Raw genomic sequence first — 23,241 nt, 5'->3', positions numbered from 1 at the left:
TTCATCAAATGAACCCTGCCTCCAGAAGAGAAACCTGGCAGGGACCTCCTGAATAGTGCCACAGTGCTCTCTCTGCTTTCTCACTGTCTCCAGTCAGGACACACTCAGCATGTCCGCTATGGCACCACTGTTTACCTCTGGGGTATACAGACAGACGTAGGCCAGCCGGACAGGCAGAGCTTCAGGCCATAGCTGCCAACCTGGGTGAGAACAGGAGACCCAGGCTGCTGCCTCACAGAATATGGAGGGGTTTTTCCTATTTTCCTGTATAATAGGTTGTAAACATTCCCTTGGGGAAAATAAAGTTGTAAATTGTAAGATTACTAAAATAGATTAAAATGACAAGTGAAATAAAGAGCTACCATTATGGGGCAGTATTCCCTGTTGTTACTGTATGGATATAATATGTCATTGTGGTTGCATTTCTCTTCTCTCACAGAGACCCAAGTGTAGCCATAAACTCAGTGGTGGACAGACACACAGATTTTCTGGGTCACTAAGGTCCACTGTGGAAAAGAATACAAATATAAACACACTGTCTCACACACACACACACACATTCAAAAAACACAAATCTATGTTTTTTTACAGGACTCAAAAAAATAAACACTTTTCCCAAGTCTTTAATTATAATGAACTGTGGAGAGCCTGATTACTTAATAATATGGTGATAAACACAACTATCAATCAAACCGCCTGACAGCCCTTAGAATTCAGGAGAGACTGTCCAAAATAAGAGCTGCTGACTCTCTCATTGTGGCAGTGTGTGTGTGTGTGTGTGTGTGTGTGTGTGTGTGTGTGTGTGTGTGTGTGTGTGTGTGTGTGTGTGTGTGTGTGTGTGTGTGTGTGTGTGTGTGTGTGTGTGTGTGTGTGTGTGTCTGTGTGTGTGTGTGTGTGTGTGAGAGAGAGGTGGAGACACTGGTCAGTGGTGATGTTCTCCTCTCCAATATAAGGATGAAAGTAAGTAACGGAGGATGAATTGTCAGCTCAAAGCACATATTTATTTACAGAGTAAAACTAACAAGGGCACTTGCTCAAAAACAACAATTGTGCAATCACACAAGCCCACGGTGTCGAAGGCTACAGCGTGATGGTAGGCCAGGACATTGTATTTTAATCACAGGCGTTGGCCACAGTTCCATACTCATTCCAGTTTCAAGTTCAAGATAAAAAACAATGTATTTGGGAGTGCAGCGATTTCTCCTCTAAAGCGTATAACAAGGGATCTTCCAGATATAATCTGTATCTGGGAGAGTCAGAAATCTATTGCAATAAATTATTATTACACAGAAAAATCACATCATTTATGATTGTTGCATGAGACAGAGAAAGGAAATGACTTAATCTCTCCTAATTTCATTGGGCATAGCAAAAAACTGGAACGACTGCAACACAGTCAGCAGAAAATGATGACAAAAATAATACATGTTCGGACTATTAGCAACATATTACACAGTGATAGCAAAAACAAGCTGTACCTACATACTACAGTACACGGATCATTTCACTCAATGAGTGAATCAGACTATGAATCAGACTTCAATTACAGAATTACACTATTAATCTCATACCTTGTGTTTTCATACAGTGCGCTATATTGTAGACATACTCCCTGTTTTGGCTGATCTGTAGCTAGTCTCCCTACAGTAGTGAATAGGTTAAATAAACCCAGTGTAACGGTACAAGAGGTCAGTAACAGTGAGATTAATCAGGGCTCTGCTCTAATACTGCTGCTATTCTCTCTCACTTTGACACTTTTAGAAGACTGTGCCTTATTTCCTTCCTTGCGTGACTCCAGAAGGTAAACACACTGCTGGAGTGACTCATTACAATTCCTCACGTCGATGACCTGATACAAACGCAGGCCGGGGCCAGGGGTCAACTAGGAGGATTATGAGACGTTACAAGGTACAGTATGTCTCTCCCCCCCCCAAGTCGTGTTCTGGGCCCTGACACCCTCTGTTCTCCGAGGAATTCATGGCTTCCTGTAGGCAAACCCGCATGCCTGCCCACTCCAGCCTACAGAGAGATAGAGAGGAAAACAGAACATTAGAAAAAAAGACATTTGAGGTGATGGATCACCCTCTTCGCCAGGCCACTTCGGTGAAACAGACAGAATGCTGTCCTGATGAGCGTGTATCTCTTTTCTGCCCAGAGCACCGGGGCCTGACGAGAGAGAGGGAGCAGCCGGAGGCGAGGTGGGGCGTCTCTGGGCTCGGGTTCGACCGTCTGCGTGGCGTAAATGAGCTTCATCCTGTTTCATGTAGTGGTGAATTGATTTACGAGTAGTGAAAAGCCTGTTTACCACCACCTGCCAAGTTGCCTTTTCAGGCGATTGGCACTTTTGTAAAAAGGGATCTGGGAGAAAGGCCTGATCAGCACTTTGCCCTCTGCTAAGCCCAGTGTTAGAGGGAGAGGAGGTGGAGATGGTAGTGGAGGGGTCGTAGTGTTGGTGGGAGGGGGGAACTTCCCTTCAAAGGCCCCTATCTGAAAAAGGGCCAAACACAATCTAGCATCAATCTCTGTGCTGTCACCCTGCACTCTGCTGCCTTTCCAGCACCATTGTTATAGAGCAGACCAACGGAAAGAGGCCGGGAGCAGGTGGAAATAAAAAGCCCTTTGACGACTGGAGGGGAAAGATTCCTCCTGAGATCCTCACGACATTTACACAAGCCCCAGGGAGCAGGGACTGGCTGTCCACGCCAGTCTGGATACACACACACCGATTCATAGGTCTGGACAAACACACACACTCTGACAGATATACTTGTACTGTCCAATTTCAGCCGCAAAACCTGTCTGCTTCACACTTTTCAACACCGTCTGGTCTACTGCTCTCAACCAAAGTATTCATCACTTACTGTTGCAGGGTGTTGCTTAGTATCACGTGTTACTAAGTAAAGTTATATTTCAGACCTTCAGTTAACTGGATATACTCAGAATCATTCTGACATGCCTGTGCTGTGCCAAAATATTTACCACATTGTCTTTGCTGTGGTGAGAGGGAACAGTCTTTTAGAATGTATGTAGGATACCCCACACTGCTGCACAGATTCTTGCAGGTCTTTCAGTAGCAGTGGTCTAAGAACTCCCAGTCTTCCACGTGGTCTCAGTGACCTCTCTGGAGACCTTGACAGTATATACTGTTTATTCCTCACAGATACAGTGGAAGGCACTTTGTTGTGGGCAGAAATTAGAGACTGGGAAGTCCTCTTCATGAAAGTAGTGGTATAACACTCATCCCAACCCAGCCAGCCAGTCCAGACTGCATTACTTCACTCAGGGTAAATTAAAGATGTACATTTTAGCAGAATGTGTCTCTCCCCCTGACTCCCCTTTTCTGACTCAAACATCCCAATGCACCCATCTCACCTCACCTCTCTGCCTTTCTTGCGTATCCACCTCTCTTCTGTTCCAGCTTCACCCTCCTCTCCCCTACCGCATCCCTCTCCTCCAATCGGGATCATGGGCTCAGACCTGGTGGGATCCCTGTCATATGATGCCAGTGAAGTGTGATGCTTCTCTGGGACCCCCCTCTGTTCAGGAAATGCTCTTGGCCTTTTTCCCACCCTAGCCTTCCGCTGTGTTACCATTCCAAAGCATTTCTAACTGATTCCGACCACTGCTGGGCCATGGGTTCCCACAGACAAGGAGGATCTGCTCCCCAACTCAAACAGTGGAGTGGAGGCAGGGGTATCATGTTGTGGGCTGCCAAGCCTGTTTATGGCAGAATAGCGAGGCCTAAGCCTCTCAATAGACAATTACCATCCCCACTTAGCCCACACTCCACAAACCACCTCCACATAGTTTCAATTTGTGGTTTGTATGTAGGTTGGTTCTGCTCTCAGGGTGGATTAAATATAGCCGGGGACCGTTACAGAGGAAAACCGTAAGGGACTGACTTGGATTCGGGACTTGCATTGCAGAACGACGTCTCCCATTGTTGTGCACTGTTTGGGAATTCTTAATTGCTTTTTCCGAAGCGGCTCGCCACAGGAAAATCCCCCTTCAGAACGGGAGAGAGAGAGATGGTGGTCTGTGAGTAAACACGCATATAAACACGCATCATATAAACCTGCTTACGCTCCAATCAAAGTCCCATCAGCAACTATCAAAGCCTCTGTAACTAACCTGTATCAGAGCTGGCTGTGGTCTGACTTCCCTCCCTCTCTCTGTTATGTCCTACTCTGACCATTTCATCTGATTGAGTTCTCCCTGTTGATATATTCCCTGGCATCTGAAACAAACTGCCCTGGACTGGCCCTGTGTTGTGTGTGAGGCTGAGGGAAGGGAGACACCGAAGGAGGTTGCACACACAGTGACATTACCCATTCACTCTCTGCCCTGTGTGGGGCAGGCTGGGAGGCCTCCAGCAGCAATATAGTATAGAGCAGAGTAGAAGCATGCAGTGTAGAACAGTGCAGGACTAAGCAGGGCGGTGGTGAGAGGAGAAATTGTCATCTCATAGCGGTTTCTCTGGTATTCCGCTGGAGGAGAGATTACATCCATACTCAATCTTTTCGATCCGTACCTCTCAATTATCATTAGCACTGTCTGACAGACGCAATCCCCCGGTGGAGGTCTGGTCGTCATAGGAACTGTTGCCATCACTGGAAAACTCTCTCTCTCTCATCCATCACAGAGGGCTGAAATGGGAAAAAGAAGAGTTGTGTTGGTTATATGAGCAAACTTTCATTAAACTGTACATGATATAGATATGATAAGAAGCAGGGTTGTGAATTATTAAAATAAACAATAACATAACAAAGGAACACCTGATCATTGAGTCGGTCTTATGAAATTCAAGCCATATGTCAAATGCACTGAAATTCCTTTTAATTTCAAGCTTTTATCGGGAGTTAGGTTGAATAATTTGCTTTCATTTAAATGAACTAGTATAGGATAAGGGATGCTTGATAAATGCCAGTGTCGTTTCATACAGTCGAACTGTTCTGTGGCTCATCAAAGACATTAAAGAAAGGTGTGTATTACATTAGCTTGAGGGCTATTGAGGATTATTATCATTTAGTTCAATGACTATGTGCTTTTAGACTGATTTTAAATGACCAAAATGGTCTGTTATAGTGGATGAGTCAGAAGAGATGCAGCTCTGGTAGAACACATGGGCATCAATAGGGGGTTATAGCTGAGAGGTAATCAGACATTAGGCAGCACTCTGGTTTGGTTCAGCGCTATTTAGCTCTAGGAATGGCACACTAAGTTAATAATAGTGTGCAGAAAATGATTGTCAGATGTCTCACTGTTAAACGTTCTTGATTAAAGCATGCAGCTACTGTCCTGACTTGGCAATATTGTAAGGAAGACATAAGTAGAAAATAAACATTTGAAAAAATATATGAAAAATGTTAAACATCAATAGGGACTATTGTACTTTAATTACTTTAGTAACTATATTCAGGTATAGTTTCCAGATCGAGAAACTGGAGATAAGCAAGAATTGACAAAAGCACTTGAAAATAAGTGCAATAATATACAAAACCCTGCCACAATGAAAACAAAATAAAACATTTCTGGTGTTTTTCTTTATCATAATGAGCCTCAAAAAGTCTCAAATTAAAAAAGAATAAGGACTAAATTGTTGTTTTAGTGACCATCTTCTTCCTTATGATAAATACATATTTGTTGTTTGTCTTCTTTTGTCCTATAAACATGCTGTCAGTCTGTTGCTAAAGCGTCAATCGCAGATATTTGACATGTTGGAACATTTTCCTTCTCGCAATGACCACATTTGGACAGTTTTGAGTTTGTAAAACTTCTGGAACTGCCAACTCTTCAACACTCGTGTCCTTCAGTCATGTCAAATAATGTTGTGGTAGTGAAACCGAGCTTGTGTGATCACAAAATAAGACAGAAGGAATTTTACATATGCCTTTATTCATATTTTTTTTAATCCCTGAAAGCCGTATTTCCCTGTCAAAAATTATTCAAAGTTCAGAGGACATGAGCACTATGTTACGAATAAAATACGCAGTTGTAGCCTACTGAGAGGAATAAGTGGAGCGGCTTTCGGATTGACAATACCTCAGGGACGGTTGGGTGAGGGTTGTTGTTTGGTTGGAGCGCCAAGCTTTCCTGGGAAGCTCGGTGTTCTGACACAGCACCATCGCTGCGCGCACAAAATGACTCATCACTGTATTTGAGGTTTGCGGGTTCCCTATATTTAAGGATAACAATACAGAGTATATTGTAGTTTAACAAGCATAAAAAGGAAATAAATTGCCAGTTTCAAATTAACCAAAACATTATGAGTATAAATAAACTGTGCGACTGAGTTCCAGGGGCTATTTAGAGAACGCATAGGGTGGTAAATATTCATGTAGCCTATTTTTTTATTTTTATGTAAGAGTTCTTGTTTTGGTTTTGGTTTCTGTGTGATAATTAATCGAAATCCGTTTAATATTCTCTCTCATATTGATAATCATACGAATTGGCCTACCTAACCCACTCACACAAAACATAGGCTATAAACAAATACAGTTAACATGATTAGCTATCAATGTCGTGCAGAACAAACAATGTTAACGAGCTATAAAAAGATGATTAACTTTTCATTATCATGCAGGTTAACCTGCAATGAATGGGAATTATTGTGTTTGATAAGATGTAATGTGACCTTGCATATTTAATTATCGCATTATAAATAGTTCGCTTTCTAATAGACACTTCAGGTGAATGCAGTTGAAACGGTGAAATATACCTTGATAGGGGAAATGTCAGCACTGAACAGCGCATGACGGCAAATGAGTGTCCAAAACGAAATCCACAATCCAATGTTTCTCAATAAACAACAACAAATAGTCATGCCTACAGAATATAAGGCCACAAATACTGAATGAATGTATTTTCCATCTCTTGAATACTGCAGTTTCAATAACATTTTGACTTCTAAAACGGGTCACACATTCTCCATTTCATGCGTCTGATCAGTTAATTAAAGGCCCATTGTTCCAAGTTAATTATAATTCATGTCAGTAGCCTCAGTCAATGGTTCAAATAAATTGACAAATAGAGATTTCATATAAATCTGGTAAATGCAAGATTTTTCAATAGGAGAATTTGCCCACACACCGAACACACAATGCAGTGCAACATGAGATTCCTGTTTTAGTTCGAGACATGAATGATCAATGGACATGTCACACGCTGTAGTAGGCCACCATGGAGAATCCTCGTCTTGGACTCTTTTTGCATGTGAAGCCTTCTAAACAAAGAGATGGAGAGCAAGGCGAGGTGATAGGAATATGACTGAAGTGTGTCAGGCACGAGATGAATATGTGCCCAAGAGCGAAAATTGACCATTGAACTGAAAGGGTCTGTTGTGTGCCATGTGCTTATTGCCTCCCTAATTCGAATCAGAAAAAGTTACTGTTACTGAACCAGTAACAGCTTACTGTGGGATGCATTGCAAATAAAATAGGTCCTGCTCATAGGCTAAATGGCAAGCGTATCAGCAACGATATCTGAATACCTTTATCACCGACAACTTCACTAAGAAGATAACGCTATGGAATTAACAGAAAGCTGAAATGGCCTGAAACATCCCACCCTCCACACCACGTCATTTCAAAGTGGAAATGTTGGTCATTTATTGTTGAGATGTTGATCAATGAGATTTCAACCTTTATTCGCCCCCTCAAAAAGACGGAAGTTGGTTGATTTCCCAATGTGTTATCACTATGCTTTAATCCATCTAAAAGCACAACCAAATGAATGAAAACAAAACAATGAATGATTTTTTATTTCGTTGTCATCTAAATGTCGAGAGTTTGGGGCTATAAGGTTATATGTTCAGTAATATGACACAAAGATAGATCATTGGCTTTAAAGTTCTGAAACCTCATTGGTTTGAATGGTGTCAGCAATTTTTTTTAAATCTAGTATTCTTTTGTATTTAACAACATGAATTGGGGTATTTAGAGTACTATACGGGTAGAGAACATTGAACAAGAACAAGGCTGTGACAATAATTACATTTAGACAAAAATGCAGATAGAACCTCATCGTCCCAAGCTCTCCATGTGTAATCATTGCACTTTCAACCACTTAAAAGCACAACAGTTCAAATGGGAATACAATGTCAGCTTTTTTGTACTTATACAACTGCTTCAATCATTATCAATGTGCTTCATCTAATAGCACAACCGAATGAGCTGGATTGTATTTGTATTACATTAAAAGTACATAGTGCAAGTGATCAATGCTGTTTGAGATTTTGCACAGATATTTATATTGTGAAGATCTCCACAGAGCTGGGATTTTGAACATGCTATGAACATGCTATGAACATGCTATGAACATGCATGCTTTCTATGATTACATAATGAGACTTTTATAGTTACAGTAATCTCAAAATGTGGCCATGGATGTGTTACTCATTTTAAGGTTGAATAAATACTGTTACATTAGTTTGTAAGATGGCCTCCATTTTAGGCTATTTACTATATTACACAAGTCATATTGAATTGTGTTAGGTTGGCAAGCAACAAAATATCAAAATTTATAGGAGACATATCTAATGATGGGATAGTTTCAACTGAGACACTGGCTTAATCATATTCTTTCACTTTATTTTTGGTTTAGTTGCAGATGTGAATTCAACATATATTTGTTAACAAGTTAATATGCTATTTACTGTATTGTAAAAGTGATATTGAATTGTGTTTGGTTGTCAACACAACCAAATGTCAACATTTGAAGGATATGTATATTTTGTGCCACTGACTTAGTCTGACTAATTCCAGTTTGTCTACAAATTAATAATTATATGTTGGATTCATGACTCCATCTCTACCAAAAATCTAAGTTAAAGAATAGGACTAAATCAAATCAAACTTTAAATGCTATTTAATTAAAACAGTTTGATTTAGTCCTATTCTTTAACTTAGTTTTTTGGTTGAAACGGAGAAGTGAATCCAACATATTAATTATTAACTTCAGGATTACATTTGATATCAACCAAAGCTTGAAACCCTGGGCCTATTTATTGTCTATTTTTAGTTGAACCCTGTGTTGAATTGAAACAATAGCTGTTGATGACTTCACAAATGCTATATAGGCCTAAAGTCTCATTGATGATGTATGATTTATAGAGTATGGTTACATTTCATTTGCTCTAACTACCCTTCAGAATGACTTCAATAGCAACAGTTTATATATTTAGTTAATATATATCTCAATAGTCATTATCACTATAGCACATTGGTAGTAGTCAGTGGAGAATATCAAAGCTAAGCTGTGCTTGGTTAAAACACTGGATGGGCGATCTAATAGATCGCTGTAGACTGATCAACTCTCCTGTAGGAGGTGCTGCCCAGCCTATTGTTTTTTTTCTGATAGTGGATATAATGTTGAAAATTTGATGTTATTTCAAAAGGTACAAATTCAACATATTTTATAGAAGGTTTGTCTATGTTGAAAATTGGTTACCATGATGACAATTATGGTAACCCGTACCCCCTGTATATAGCCTCCTCATTGTTATGATAGTGTTACTTTTGATTCTTTTTTACTTTAGTTTATTTGGTAAATATTTGTTTAACTCTTCTTGAACTGCACTGTTGGTTAATTAAGGGCTTGTAAGTAAGCATTTCAAGGTAAGGTCTACCCTTCTTGTATTCGGTGCATGTGACATAAAGTTGATTTGAATTGTGTGGTTGAAATTTCACTCTCAAATCAACTGTTTATGTTCATGACTTTTTGCAAATCCAATGTATTTTCCAGGTAGATTCAACGTCACAATATGTTGACAAATGACTTTGAAACAAAGTTGACTCAACCAGTTTGTGCCCAGTGGGATATGGTGAATTCGTTTTCTTCATGATAGATGTGTGCGCGTCCTGTTGTAGCCTATATACCGTGGGTAGTGTCCTCGGTATCGTGGGACACTGGAGTTACAGCGCCAACAGGACTCCCCCTCTCCCTCGCCTTCACTCACACCCGCGCGCGCCTTGGAGGTCCAGCAGCGAGATCTTGCCAAGTAAATTAAAAAGTCGTAGAACGCGATTCTATAGTGCTGTTGATTGCATGAAAGGGTGGGGCCCCTCAACTATACCGTTCAGATCAATGTAGAGGCCCAATGAGCGCAATCAGCGGTCTGCTAGCAATCCAGTCCTTTCTCATTCACATAAACACCACTTGAACAAAAATATACACGGCCACCTACCGCGCCAGAGAAAGTGATGAGGGGGGTGCACACACCTCGACATTATACTGTTTTCAATTAAAACGACAACGCTAGATGGCCTAAGCGACGCATGAGACTGAGATATCTAGTTTCAGACCATTGGAAATGGAAATGTGCAGTAATGTATATACTGATGATGCATTGTTCCGAAAATAGCCAAGAGCGTAAAAGGGAATCAACATGGTTTGTGTTATTGGGACAATGACAGGTGAAACGTCCCCCAAAATTGCTTAAAATTCAACTTTACATTCATGTGTATATTTTATATTGTGTATTGTCCATTAAAGTAGATCAGAATATTACTGAAATGACAAATTGTTGTTGATATAACAACGATGTTCTTAAATTTGGCTAGTCATAAAACAAAAAAGGGAAAAAACGATGCATACCTTTGGTGATTTCGTTGTTGGTTTTCAAATGGTACATTAACAAATAGGCTACACATGTGGGCACGGAAAGTGTGAATGAGTATTTTCATTGTAATGTATCAAGATATCTGCACTCGTTCTTAAAAAACGAAATACTTATAGGCCTTGGCCAAATGATGCATTGTATAATGATTGTTCCCAGCACATGCCTATTAAAACAAAGACAACATTTTCAATTGTTGAACTGTTTTCCATACAGTGCATTACAGCAACATAATGTGCATGTTATATGTACCCTCCACGTATCCTACTGGCATTGTACACGGGATGCTCCTGTACGTAATTAGGCTACATATGCGCTAATACCGTTATGTGCATCTTTTGTCAAAATATTGTCATAGAGAGGACTTTGTTACCATGTTTCCCTTTAACTACTTCTTAAGAAATATATCATATGTAAAAATAGGACAAAAGTATATATACCCATAGGCCTACATATTTTGACAATATGGATAGCCAGGTTTAACACATGTATTTGCCTTGGCATTCTCACACGAAGGCCTGAGTTGCATAACATGCACAATATGTGTCATTATAAATATTACAAATATGTGTATTATATCTTGTAAGATATAATATGTTGGTTTCAGGATTTCAGAAAACAAATTTTACCAAACTATTCTTTCCATTGTTGTTCAAATTGAGATACTGTATTCATTTAATAACCTTTACTCAGAACTATTTTGAGAATGATATATCTACATTTAGCAGCACCTTCAGAAAGTATTCACACCTTCCCTTGTCCACATTTTGTTGTGTTACAGTCTGAATTTAAAATGGATTAAATATAGATTTTTTGGTTTTGTTACTGGCCTATACACACACACACACACACACACACACACACACACAACACCCCATAACATCAAAATGGAATTATGTTTTGGAAGTTTTTGGAAATTAACTAAACATGAAAAGCTGAATTGTCTAGAGTCAATAAGTATTCAACCCATTTGTTTTGGCAAGCCTAAATAAGTGCATAAAAATATGCTTAACAAGTCGCATGGACTCTGTGTGCAATAATAGTGTGTTACAAGATTTTGACTACCTCATCGCTGAACCGCACAGATATAATTATCTATAAGGTCCCTCCCCTCAGTCAAGCAGTGAATTTTAAACACAGATTCAACTACAAAGACCAGGGAGGTTTTCCAATAACTTACAAAGAAGGGCACCTTTTGGTATATGGGTAAAAACATGGTGAAGTTAATAATTACACATTGGATGGTGTATTAATACACCCAGTCACTACAAAGACACAGGTGTCCTTCCTAAGGAAACCGCTCAGGGATTTCACCATGAGGCCAATGGTGACTTTAAAACAGTTATATAGTTTTATGGCTCTGACAGGAGAAAACTGAGGATGGATCAACAACATTGTAGTTATTTCACAATACTAACAGAGTGAAAAGAAGGAAGCCTGTACAGAATAAAAATATTCCAAAAGATGCACCCTGTTTGCCACAAGGCACTAAACTAATACTGCAAAAAATGTGGCTAAGCAATTCAACATTATGTCCGGAATACAGTGTTATGTTTAGGGAAAATCTAATACAACACTGAGTACCACTCTCCATATGTGCAAGCATAGTGGTGGCAGAATCATGTTATGGGTATGGTTGTCATCATTAAGGGACTGGGCAGTTTTTCAGGATAACAAAATACAGAATGGAGCTAAGCATTGGACAATAACCTAAAACACAAATCTACACTGGAGTTGCTTAACAAGACAGTGAATGTTCCTGAGTGGCAAAGTTACAGTCTTGATATAGGGTTTTTCTTTATTTTGATTATTTTCTACATTGTTGAATAACAGTACAACTTTAGACACACCTACTCATTCAAGGGATTTTCTTTATTTTACTATATTTCCACATTGTAGAATAATGGTGAAGACATCAAAACTATGAAATAACACATACGGAATCATGTAGTAACAAATAGATTCAAATAGAGACTCTTCAAAGTAGCCACCCTTTGCCTTGATGACAGCTTTGCACACTCTTGGCATTCTCTCAACCAGCTTCATGATTTAGTCACCTGGAATGCATTTAAATTAACAGGTGTGCCTTGTTAAAAGTTCATTTGTGGAATGTTGTTCCTTCTTAATGCGTTTGAGCCAATCAATCAGTTGTGTTGTGACAAGGTAGGGATGGTATACAGAAGATAGCCCTATTTGGTAAAAGACCAAGTCCATATTATGGCAAGAACAGCTCAAATAAGCAAAGAGAAATTACACACCATCATTACATTAAGACATGAAGGGCAGTCAATTTGGAACATTACAAGAACTTTGAACATTTCTTCAAGTGCAGACGCAAAAACCATCAAGCGCTATGATGAAACTGGCTCTCACGAGGACCACCAAAGGAAAGGAAGATCCAGAGTTACCTCTGCTGCAGATGATACATTAATTAGAATTAACAGCACCTCAGATTGCAGCCCAAATAAATTATTCACAGAGTTCAAGTAACAGACACATCTCAACATCAACTGTTCAGAGGAGAATGTGTGAATCAGGCCTTCATGGTTGAATTGCTGCAAGGAAACCACTACTAAAGGAGAGTGATGGAGTGCTGCATCAGATGACCTGGCCTCCACAATCACCTGACCTCAACCCAATTGAGATGGTTTGGGATGAGTTGGACCGCAGAGTGAAGGAAAAGCAGCCAAAGTGCTCAGCATATGTGGGAACTCCTTCAAGACTGTTGAAAAAGCATTCCAGGTAAAGCTGTTTGAGAGAATGCCAAGAATGTGCAAAGCTGTCAAGGCTATATATAGTAACAATTTTGGACACACCTACTCATTCAAGTTTATTTTATTCTTTTACTATTTTCTACATTGTAGAGTAATAGTGAAGACATCAAAACTATGAAATAATACATATGGAATCATGTAATAACCCAATAAGTGTTAAACAAATCAAAATATATTTTAGATTCTTCAAAGTAGCCACCCTTTGCCTTGACAGCTTTGCACATTCTTGGCATTCTCTCAAACAGCTTTACCTGGAATGCTTTTTCAACAGTCTTGAAGGAGTTCCCACATATGCTGAGCACTTTGGCTGCTTTTCCTTCCAAAAAAAAAAAATAGTAAAAAAAAATAAATATATATATATATAGTACCAGTCAATTTTGGACACACCTACTCATTCAAGTTTATATATATTATACAAATGGTAGAATTTTTCTTCCACTTTGACAGAGTATTTTGTGTAGATTGTTTACAAAACAAAAATACAATTACATCAATTTTAATCTAACTTTGTAATAACAAAATGTGGAAAAAGTCAAGGGGTGTGAATACTTTCTGAAGGCACTGTAATGACATTTGCATAGTACTAGCATTATGGGCTTTACATTAGGTTATTTTGTGTGATGCGTTGGTTAATTGACCAAGATGCAAGAGCCCATAGCCCAGAAATGGGTCAAATAAGAGAAAGAACAGAATTGCAAAGCGTAATTGATATTCTGCAGTAAATCATTGAATAATATTTAGGCATGGCACAACTATACACACATTTTTTTAAAGCATTATCCTATATTTAGCATCAAAACAAATTCATCTCTTGACTTTTAGAAAATGCTTTACTAAGTAAACAAAGCATAATTCCAAATCATGCACTCAAGGTTCTCTTCTAATATCCTGAGGCGTGCAAAAAAGCGACATCAAGTGCATCCAGGTCCAATGAACTAGCGGCTCTACGGTGAAGTTATACATTTGATCGATCAATCCGTCACAAAGCTCTCCAAACAACTCTGCTGCAGCCTTCTGGTGACCCTCTCCGTCTCCCCTCCAACACTGAAGCGGGTAACACACTGATTTCTCAGTGTCGAGACCGTCATTTCAGTTTCTAAACAAACTCAGGACTAATTTTGTTTATCAATTATATATTCCCAAATGGTCTATAAGACTAATTACAACAGTAGTTTGTTAAATGTCCAGTAGCCTACACGGTTTTTTTTTTTTAAATGGTCCCTTGATCAAAAACAATTCATTTATGTTCTGGAGTCTCGTTTTCCCATCACCAAGTTTTCTGAATGGAAATGGCAGCTGCAAAAAAAACTAAAAATAAAGATGAAAAATATTGTTATCAGATTTGGCATTCAATGGTTGTGGTGGGTAAAACAGTATGTGACATGCTGAGGTTTCTCTCTTACAGCATCGCCGAGGAATCACCTCACAGTCACATTAACTAAAGACAGTAGCAGTTCTAATGTATAATTGGGTGAGTCTTGGACAAGCTATGATCCTTTATATCATATAGCCTAAGGCTAATTCAAGGTTTAGGCTGAATTACAATCTCCCTCGCAGTGAATGCAAGACAAATAAGACTCCGAGTGTATCACTGTACAGTGCACAGCTTCAGCAGTATGCCTATCACCGTTGATTGAAATGTCCAGGCACAGAGTGTTGTAGTTGTACAACAAAAGTTGCTCAAATAAAGGCCATGTGTTTAAAATGTGTGTTTGGGTAAGTGCATGCTTATAAGACGGGGATCTTGGGATGGTATATCCTCGTCTTCGCTGAGATCTGTTGCAAAAGGGATATCTAATGTAAATAATCTATATTCATGGTCATTTCAACATACAGACAAAAATGCAATACCACCCTCAATAATATAATGCATCATTACATCCGTGTAAAAGAAAAAAGAAAATAGGCCTTTGGGTCAGATTTCGTCGATTGGATAACAATAAGACCATTTGGAGAGGCTTTCTGTTGAGACACGCATACATGCTGGGCTGGCCGAATGATGTGGAATTCCTCCACCTAAGTGGTCGAACATTCCTGAGGATGCAACGCTGTCAAATATTTCATTCGAGGACGTCATGGAAAAAATACATGAAATAAACTAGGAGGGGCAAGTGGGAAGTGGTGACCTCGGATTGCCGTAAAATGACGACAAAACACAATCCTGCAACAGTGACATTACCAGAGTAAATCTATACCATTAGAGTTAACCCTTTCCTCAATATGTCCATGTAACATTTAGGCTCCATAACATGGGTAAGGCGGTAAAGCATGTTAACTAAGAAACATATATTCCATAGAAGATAAATATGGCCAAAGGGACTTCAGCCAATGTTAGTTATGCAATGTACTATGGAAATAAATCAATAGAATTTAGAGGACACCATATCTCGTTTAAAACCACAGTAACAATAATTTGACTGAAGGAAAATCGTCTATAATATCAACTGAGAGTCCAGAGGGACCCTTAATAATTATGCATAGCTGTCAACAGCTTTTTGCGGAGGGGTTTAACAACGCGCCACTCATCGGCGCGTCCCCCTTCAAAGATCAATGGAGCAACTCGCGTCCCACTAGTTTGGGTAAACATTTAGGGATCGATTAGCCGTGGACATTAATTTTTCAAAGTGTATGTCAAACACGAGTGGCGGGGTTAGAGTGTGTGAAAGGGCCATTCGGCGTGGGGACGGGCACGACGTGTTGAAACAAGGCGTGATTCTCGGAATGAAGTCATCAACGGTAATTAAATGCAGGGGGAAAGAGAGAATGCAAGCTCGCCTGCCCCCTCTCTCTGCGCGCTGGGTGGTCAGCTCCCCTGATAAATGCGTGGGCCTCATTCCAAGCGAGCGCCCTGTGTAGGGACCGGTTAAAACAATACTACTACCTATATACATTTCTTTACTTAGGTTTCAAACTCAGCCGCAACAGCAAATCCCACCATTGTACCTCTCGCATGGCCCGTGTAGTTGACAACGGAGATTTGTATATTTTCTTATTTGCTTTACCCTTTGGCAAAAACGTCACAAAGGAGCCAAGCCAACAACGGCATTTACGGGTTTTTGTTGGAACACAGGCTGTCCTTCAAATACATGTTGGCCTGTACAGCTTCAGAACATCATCTTAAATAAATCATGTCATTTTAATGTGGCCTTAGTTTTCGAAGTTTGATCAAATGAGTAGGCCTAAATAGCCTACAATATCCTCATGTAGATGCATATTTGTAGGACCACTACATTTATTTGTAGAATATAATTCCAAAGACATAAAAAATCTTAGTCAAGAAAAAACAGTAGCCAGTATAGCCTACTTTTATGACCCCCAAAATGTATTATGACATTTTGTATTTACAATTTGCCAAAGTATCTGTGACTGATTTGCGTTATTGCATATCCAATATGTGCATTAATTACAAGATTGTAAATGCATAAAATTGTCTAACAACCCGGCAAACCAAAACAGCAGAACCACCGCGAGCCAGCCCGGAGAGTGAACCCGCGCACCAGGAGCGCCTGAGTGAGGGTTGAGGGGCTGAGAGCTTGTGCGCTCTCCGGGGAACAATGAACAGTCTACTATCAACAGATTTAGTCTATGGACCGGCGGCTCTCCACTACACATATACATATATCCTAGCGGTTCAAGGCTTAAATTAATAACCAGAAACTGGTCACATTTAGAATGGTGGATGAGGTACAATGAAGCGCTTGAAGACCTAGTGTAAAAAGTACTGCTCAAAAACAATACATTTTCTGAATGTACCTATTTTCTTATTCTAATTTTCCAAACGATAAGCCTGAAAAGTATGAGCCAAAGACAGGTCTTTGTTAATAAGGAATGCGCTTCGAACTTTTCAAAAAGGAAAATAAAGTAGACCTATGTGCTACATCGCTTAACTTTGTAACTCAGATGATATTTGTTACTATTTTTATATGACACTATAGTCTGGTTAGGCTGCCCACCACATTACAATGAATTTATATTTTATCTTTATTTAAATAGGCAAGTCAGTTAAGAAAAAAATCGTATTTTCAATGACGGCCTAGGAACAGTGGGTTAACTGCCTTGTTCAGGGGCAGAATGACAGATTTTTACCTTGTCAGCTCGGGGATTCGATGTTGCATCCTTTCAACAAGTCCAACGCTCTAACCACTAGGCTACCTGTCGAAATGACTAATGAGACCATCATATGGCGTCCTATCTAATTCGCACTTCTAACTGCACAACAGGTCTAGTAAATATCGATTGGAACTAAATTGAAAAGCCCCGCAGCCATATCGCTTTCTTGTTTTAACTGACAAAAGTTGAAAGTGACTTACCTTGATTCGAGCACCATTCTGAGGAGAGAGTGTTTGGTGGGCGTCGATCTAAAGTCCTCAGCCGAGTTTCAGTGCTCAATGTTCGGCTGGGCTCAGAGCTCTTTCCCCCAGTTCTCCTGTGTGAACATAATAATTATACATGATTGAAATCTCTTTCTGCATTTATGTTGAAAAGTCCTATCCATACACAAGGAGCTGTCTAAAACGGACATAATGCATCAGATTGAGTATGAGCTGATCTAGCGGGGCTTTTTGCTTGATTTTTTATTTAAAGAAGGCCAGGGAAAATGTTTACATTTTGCTGTATAAACATCCTGCCCATGTTCCTGTCTATCTTTTAAAGAAATCAGCTGCGTGGTCTTGGAATAGGGGCATTTTCTTTCAAATAAGCGTATTTTAAGCAACATTTTAAACATACTTCACACTTTAGTAAGTCAAAGTCAGTGAAATGTGCTATGGTGAGGTTGGCCTGCTGTATCTGACAAGTGGAAAACCAGTTTTAAATATCACGGTGGTTGTGCATACAAGCTTAGTAAAAACATACATTTTCAAAAACACTGTTTAAGTAATATTGTCGTTGCGGAAATAAAGACTATTCAACTTTGCAAAGTTCTAGCATAGCTTGTAGGCTGTTGTATTAGGCTACCATTTACATTCTGAAAGATGTTCTAGTAGGCTATGTCCTATATTTGAAAATAATTCCTGTTTCATGCCATGCAATTAAAAAATGATAATTTTCTGTTCAATAAAATGTAATTTTGAGTGTTAAGAAAGATCCACTTCACTGATTCTGAGTTGGGGAAAAAAACTGCTCCCATACAAACTAAAGCCAGGCAGATGTGTGTGAGTGGGAGGGGACTGGGCGGGCCTGGTGCGCCAATGACGTCCTGATGGTCAAGAGCTCGAGCTAGCAAGGCGCTGATGGCAACGGATAAGTAAAAGGCGAGCTCCTCCGGACGCACCGACAGAAGTTGAAGTAGCTCCCGTTTCTCCCCCATTTCAATTTGGACACTCGCTACGGGTTTCAGGGTTCACATTGGCTAAGGAATTTAGGCACCAAAAGGAAGAGCGCAATAACGCACGGTTTACAGAAATTCAGCTTTGCATTTGACCGTGCGTAGTTCAACAGCATTGAGATTATTGGTAACCATCTTTAAACTTTTCTTTGATTATTTATACGAAGTTTCTAGTACTACTTCAAAACGAGGACGTGGATATTTTTTTCAAACATTTTTGTCATTGCGCTGATAGTCTAACTAATGACGGCAGAGGTCCAGCAGCCACCAGCGCAGACTCCTGCCCAGAGCAGCCCGATGTCTGCCCCGGAGAAGCCCCACGGACAGACCACTGTGATGGAGACCGCCTCCTCCACCACCAAAACCAAAAAGACCAACGCGGGGATCCGCCGTCCGGAGAAACCCCCATACTCTTACATTGCGCTGATAGTCATGGCTATCCAGAGCTCTCCCACCAAACGCCTGACGCTCAGTGAAATTTACCAGTTCCTCCAGAGCCGCTTCCCATTTTTTAGAGGCTCTTACCAAGGATGGAAGAATTCCGTGCGTCACAACTTGTCCCTGAATGAGTGCTTCATAAAGCTGCCCAAGGGGCTCGGACGGCCCGGGAAGGGCCACTACTGGACTATTGACCCAGCCAGTGAGTTCATGTTCGAGGAGGGATCCTTCCGCAGGAGGCCGCGGGGCTTCAGGCGTAAATGCCAGGCGTTGAAACCCATGTACAGCATGATGAACGGCCTGGGATTCAACCACCTCCCCGAGTCCTATAACTTCCAGGGGAGCGGCGGGGGCCTGTCCTGTCCGCCCAACGGCTTGTCTCTGGACAGCGGGATTGGGATGATGAATGGACACTTGGCAGGCAACATGGAGGGGATGGGTCTGGCCGGGCACTCCATGTCCCACTTGTCGGCCAACAATGGACATTCCTACATGGGGAGCTGCACAGGATCCACGGGGGGCGAGTACCCCCACCACGACAATTCAGGCTCGCCCCTCCTCACCAGCGGGGGAGTGATGGAGCCGCATCCCGTCTACTCAAGCTCCGCCTGGGCTCAAGCGCCTTCATCCTCTCTGAATAACGGAGGTTCTTACATCAAGCAGCAGCCACTGTCTCCCTGCAACCCCGGGGCGAACCCGCTGCAGCCCAGTTTACCCACGCACTCTCTAGACCAGTATAATCTTCATCAGAACGGACACAGTAACACGGATTTGCAAGGTAAACTAACATCGCCAAATGATTACGCATGCCTTTTACAGTCATACCCAATAGCCTAAAATGTGTGCGAAATAAACACTAAGCCTAGGCTATAGCCCACTAATTGCTTTGAACCAAATCCAAAACTTCTAAAGTAAATTATAAACGAGGTGAAGAAAAATGAAAATATATAGGCATATAGAGAGAGCATTGTTTCACAGAAAGCAGATACAAACTTAACGAAGATTACATTACTGATATTGGCCAGCTACATGCAAAGGTCGTCACCTACTGCAATCAGTTCAGTAGGCAAAGATAGGGACTGGGCATGCTCAGTGCATTTGTTTTTACATAGGCCTACAACTCCAATATGCCACAGTTTTTGGCGGACAATATTGGTAGAAATAATGGTTCTGTTGTCTTGGAAATAAGGAAATGGACGCAAGAAACCATCGTCGAATTATCTAGCAAGGAGGTTAAGTAATTCAGTTTCCTGTCCTCATTTAACTGGCCACGGAGTGGGACAACAGCGGGTTTAATCCTCACTCTGTTTTCCTATATAAATTCCTGGAGGTGGTCGGCACGTCTTCTGGGACAAGTGTTGGTGCCAATCTAGAGACAAAAACAACAAGCGCGAGCCGGAGCCAGCCAACTCAAGCCCTCCAGGCACCCGGTCCTCCGGGATTTGCGTGCGAGCAGGCCACTGCCAATTAGAACTATCCCACCCTCGAGATCTCCAGACGGTTCTCTGCCTCAACAGTTCCCTACGACAGCTCCAATCAGAGGGGTAGACAGACCGGGGTTTTCCCAAATTAAATGAAAGATTATCTACCCAAATTACAATGAATTGTTCTTGAAAAGGCAATTTAGGATGAATTTATCCTCTTTAACAATATTCTGAAAAGATTTCGGCAATACTAGTCCTACTTCAATCGACTTTTATATCATAGTATAATTATATTACAATATAGGCTAAATAATGCAATGCACAATATTACAATTCACCCTATAAATAACAAATTAGTCCAACACCAAAAAGCTCAGTAGTCACTTTTGAAAACTGTTTTTTTTTTTTTTACATTTTCTTTCTACAGATAAAGGTAAATGTGTATTATTATGATGATGGATAATTTAGGGCTATATGCAATTTCTAACTAATTTGCTACCATCTTTTCTTTATTCAAAAGGCACTCGCATATCTGAGCAATCATTTTTGCAGGTGCATGGTAACAGTTGGACAAGATGAGGGTAAAAGGACACCGCACGCTGCTCTTGGTAGTTTCACTGATCTTTAATAAGCTTGCGTATCGGACTCACGGCCTTCGTCAGAGCTTTTGAGTTTAAAAAAATAGCACCCTTATGTAGACCTAGCCCCACCCACATCCGTTCCACGCATCGAAAGGGGTTGGAGGCGAAGGAAAAACAAACAAGTGCTACCAAATATAACAATGTGAATTTCATAAATATTCGAATAACGTGTGTAAATAAGACGTGACGCATGCACACGTTTAAAACCACAATGACATAGACCTAATCGAGCAAGTTTTCATAAATCATTGGGTACCTGTGAGGCCGGTACTTAAGCTTATTAAAGATCCGTGATACTATCGAGAGCAGTGTGCGGTGTCCCTTTCCCCTCATCTACCACCCTTTCTTTAAAATGCTGGCCTATATCCTTCTCGACTTGTGGTTCTTACTAGCCCATTCAAAAAGATAACCATATTGTGTTTACCAATTGACAGCAACAAATTCATATTGGGTTGACATGCTATATGGCATAATGCGAATTGAAATATTATTTACTCTTATATCTGTATTCTTAGGTATTCCACGGTACCATTCCCAGTCTCCCAGTATGTGTGACCGGAAGGAGTTCGTCTTCTCCTTCAACGCGATGACGTCCTCAACGATGCATTCGCCCAGCAGCAGTTCCTACTATCACCACCAACAGGTTGCCTACCAGGACATCAAGCCCTGCGTCATGTGACAGCCCTTACAGTGAATAACGGACATCACTGACTTGAGCCACTAAAGCCAAAGCGGCTGCAGGGCTGAGACGAGGAGCAACCCAACCCTTGGAGGTAGGAGAGAAGGCAGGCCCTGGCGCGCGCTGTAAGAGAAGCAACAGTAACGCCAGAGAACCCATAAACTAAACAACTTTTCACACAAAAAAAGGATTTGGTACAGAGACATAAATACTGCAAATACAGATTGTTAAACTTCAATGTTTCTCTCTCAGAAACCAAAAATGGAGTGGAAATATCACAGAACAGCCTTGTGGTGTAGGCCTAAGCTGTGGGCTATTTTCAAGAAATGTCTGTGTGCCACACAAGAGGTAAAGCAGAGACCGGTCGACACTCACCTTATGCATCTCAACCCCAGCTGCCGCTTGGTACTATAACTCTGCGGGCGGATGACTACCACTTGAGAATATTTTACAATGTACAATAATGTGTATTATTTTTGTTATGCATTCAAAAGATATACTGCGGGGACAATTTCATTGCTCATTTATCCGGGTTAGGCTACTCGGCTCCATCGAAATGATAGTTAGATTTTGATTTGATTTTCTGAGAAGTTTAAACTAAGCTATAGGCTACACCATGCATTAACATTTTTAAATCAACAACAACACGATCTGAATTAAGGAAGAATGAAGGCACTTTTTTTTTTAATAGCAAAGGGCAACTTCTTATTTATTCTGTGCATATTTTTAATTGTACACTTATAGCCACAATGTTGAAGTATGCTTTATTGGCAATATTTGCCATGACGCGTTCTTATTTGTTCTAAAATGGAAATTGAAGATATAGATGTAAGCACTGTTAGTTACATGTCTATTTAGGTGTATATATCCGTGTAGACACCCGTTATTTTTCAGCACTGTATAAATTGTAAATGATGTTATGCTGAGTATTGGCATACTCGAGTGTCTTTAGATTAGTCTGTATATTACTACACACGATCTGTATACAATTAAACGTATTGGCATGCAGTTTAACTGGCTGAAACACCTATACAATTATTTCTGTTTCCATTATTTTGACACTTCTCGAATCTTTTTTTTGGGGGGAAAATTACACATGCAGATACAGTTCCGTCTATTCCACTGTCTGGTGCAACAGGAAGGCCTTTTAAATATTTTTGGGGATGTTCTATTTTAGTTGTCTTCAAATTCAAAAACTATTTGTCATAAGTCCTTAATTAATTTAATCAACCAAATATTTTCATGTGAAAATAGGCCACATATTTAGGAATTGATTGAGGTTTAGACAAGAATAGGCCTATAGGTGAACACAATTCATTAGTATAGGCTACATCCATTAGCCTA

The 23,241-nt window shown here is 40.3% G+C and overlaps 1 protein-coding gene and 1 long non-coding RNA gene across 4 annotated transcripts; one reads left to right on the top strand and one right to left on the bottom strand.

Moving 5' to 3' along the window:
* Window positions 1–977: 977 nt before the first annotated feature.
* Window positions 978–19,033, bottom strand: LOC135565606 (uncharacterized). Of its 3 annotated transcripts, none has more exons than XR_010461734.1 (3): window positions 17,700–19,033; window positions 3,903–4,646; window positions 978–2,019 (listed from the first exon to the last, which is right to left on the bottom strand). It is a non-coding gene; the product is annotated as an uncharacterized LOC135565606 (long non-coding RNA). The 3 variants fall into 3 exon arrangements; XR_010461733.1 differs by having other exon boundaries at window positions 978–4,006; window positions 4,532–4,646; XR_010461732.1 differs by having other exon boundaries at window positions 978–4,646.
* Window positions 18,613–22,932, top strand: LOC115112366 (forkhead box protein F1). The gene is made up of 2 exons (XM_029639386.2): window positions 18,613–19,931; window positions 21,734–22,932. Exons 1-2 carry the CDS (start codon window positions 18,959–18,961, stop codon window positions 21,895–21,897), a joined length of 1,137 nt encoding a protein of 378 aa, XP_029495246.1. The 5' UTR covers window positions 18,613–18,958; the 3' UTR covers window positions 21,898–22,932.
* Window positions 22,933–23,241: the final 309 nt, after the last annotated feature.

Source organism: Oncorhynchus nerka, linkage group LG28, assembly GCF_034236695.1.
Source record: "Oncorhynchus nerka isolate Pitt River linkage group LG28, Oner_Uvic_2.0, whole genome shotgun sequence".
Lineage (NCBI taxonomy): Eukaryota > Metazoa > Chordata > Actinopteri > Salmoniformes > Salmonidae > Oncorhynchus > Oncorhynchus nerka.
The sequence above is the reverse complement of the archived record's forward strand: the minus strand, read 5'-3'. Positions and strand labels throughout refer to the sequence as shown.

What these genes read in the sequence shown, in the direction of transcription:
- LOC115112366 (XM_029639386.2), top strand. Translation starts at nt 18,959, where the DNA reads ATGACGGCAGAGGTCCAGCAGCCACCAGCGCAGACTCCTGCCCAGAGC. An exon ending in CAGTAACACGGATTTGCAAG is followed by an intron (nt 19,932 to 21,733) that starts GTAAACTAACAT and finishes CTGTATTCTTAG; the next exon opens with GTATTCCACGGTACCATTCC.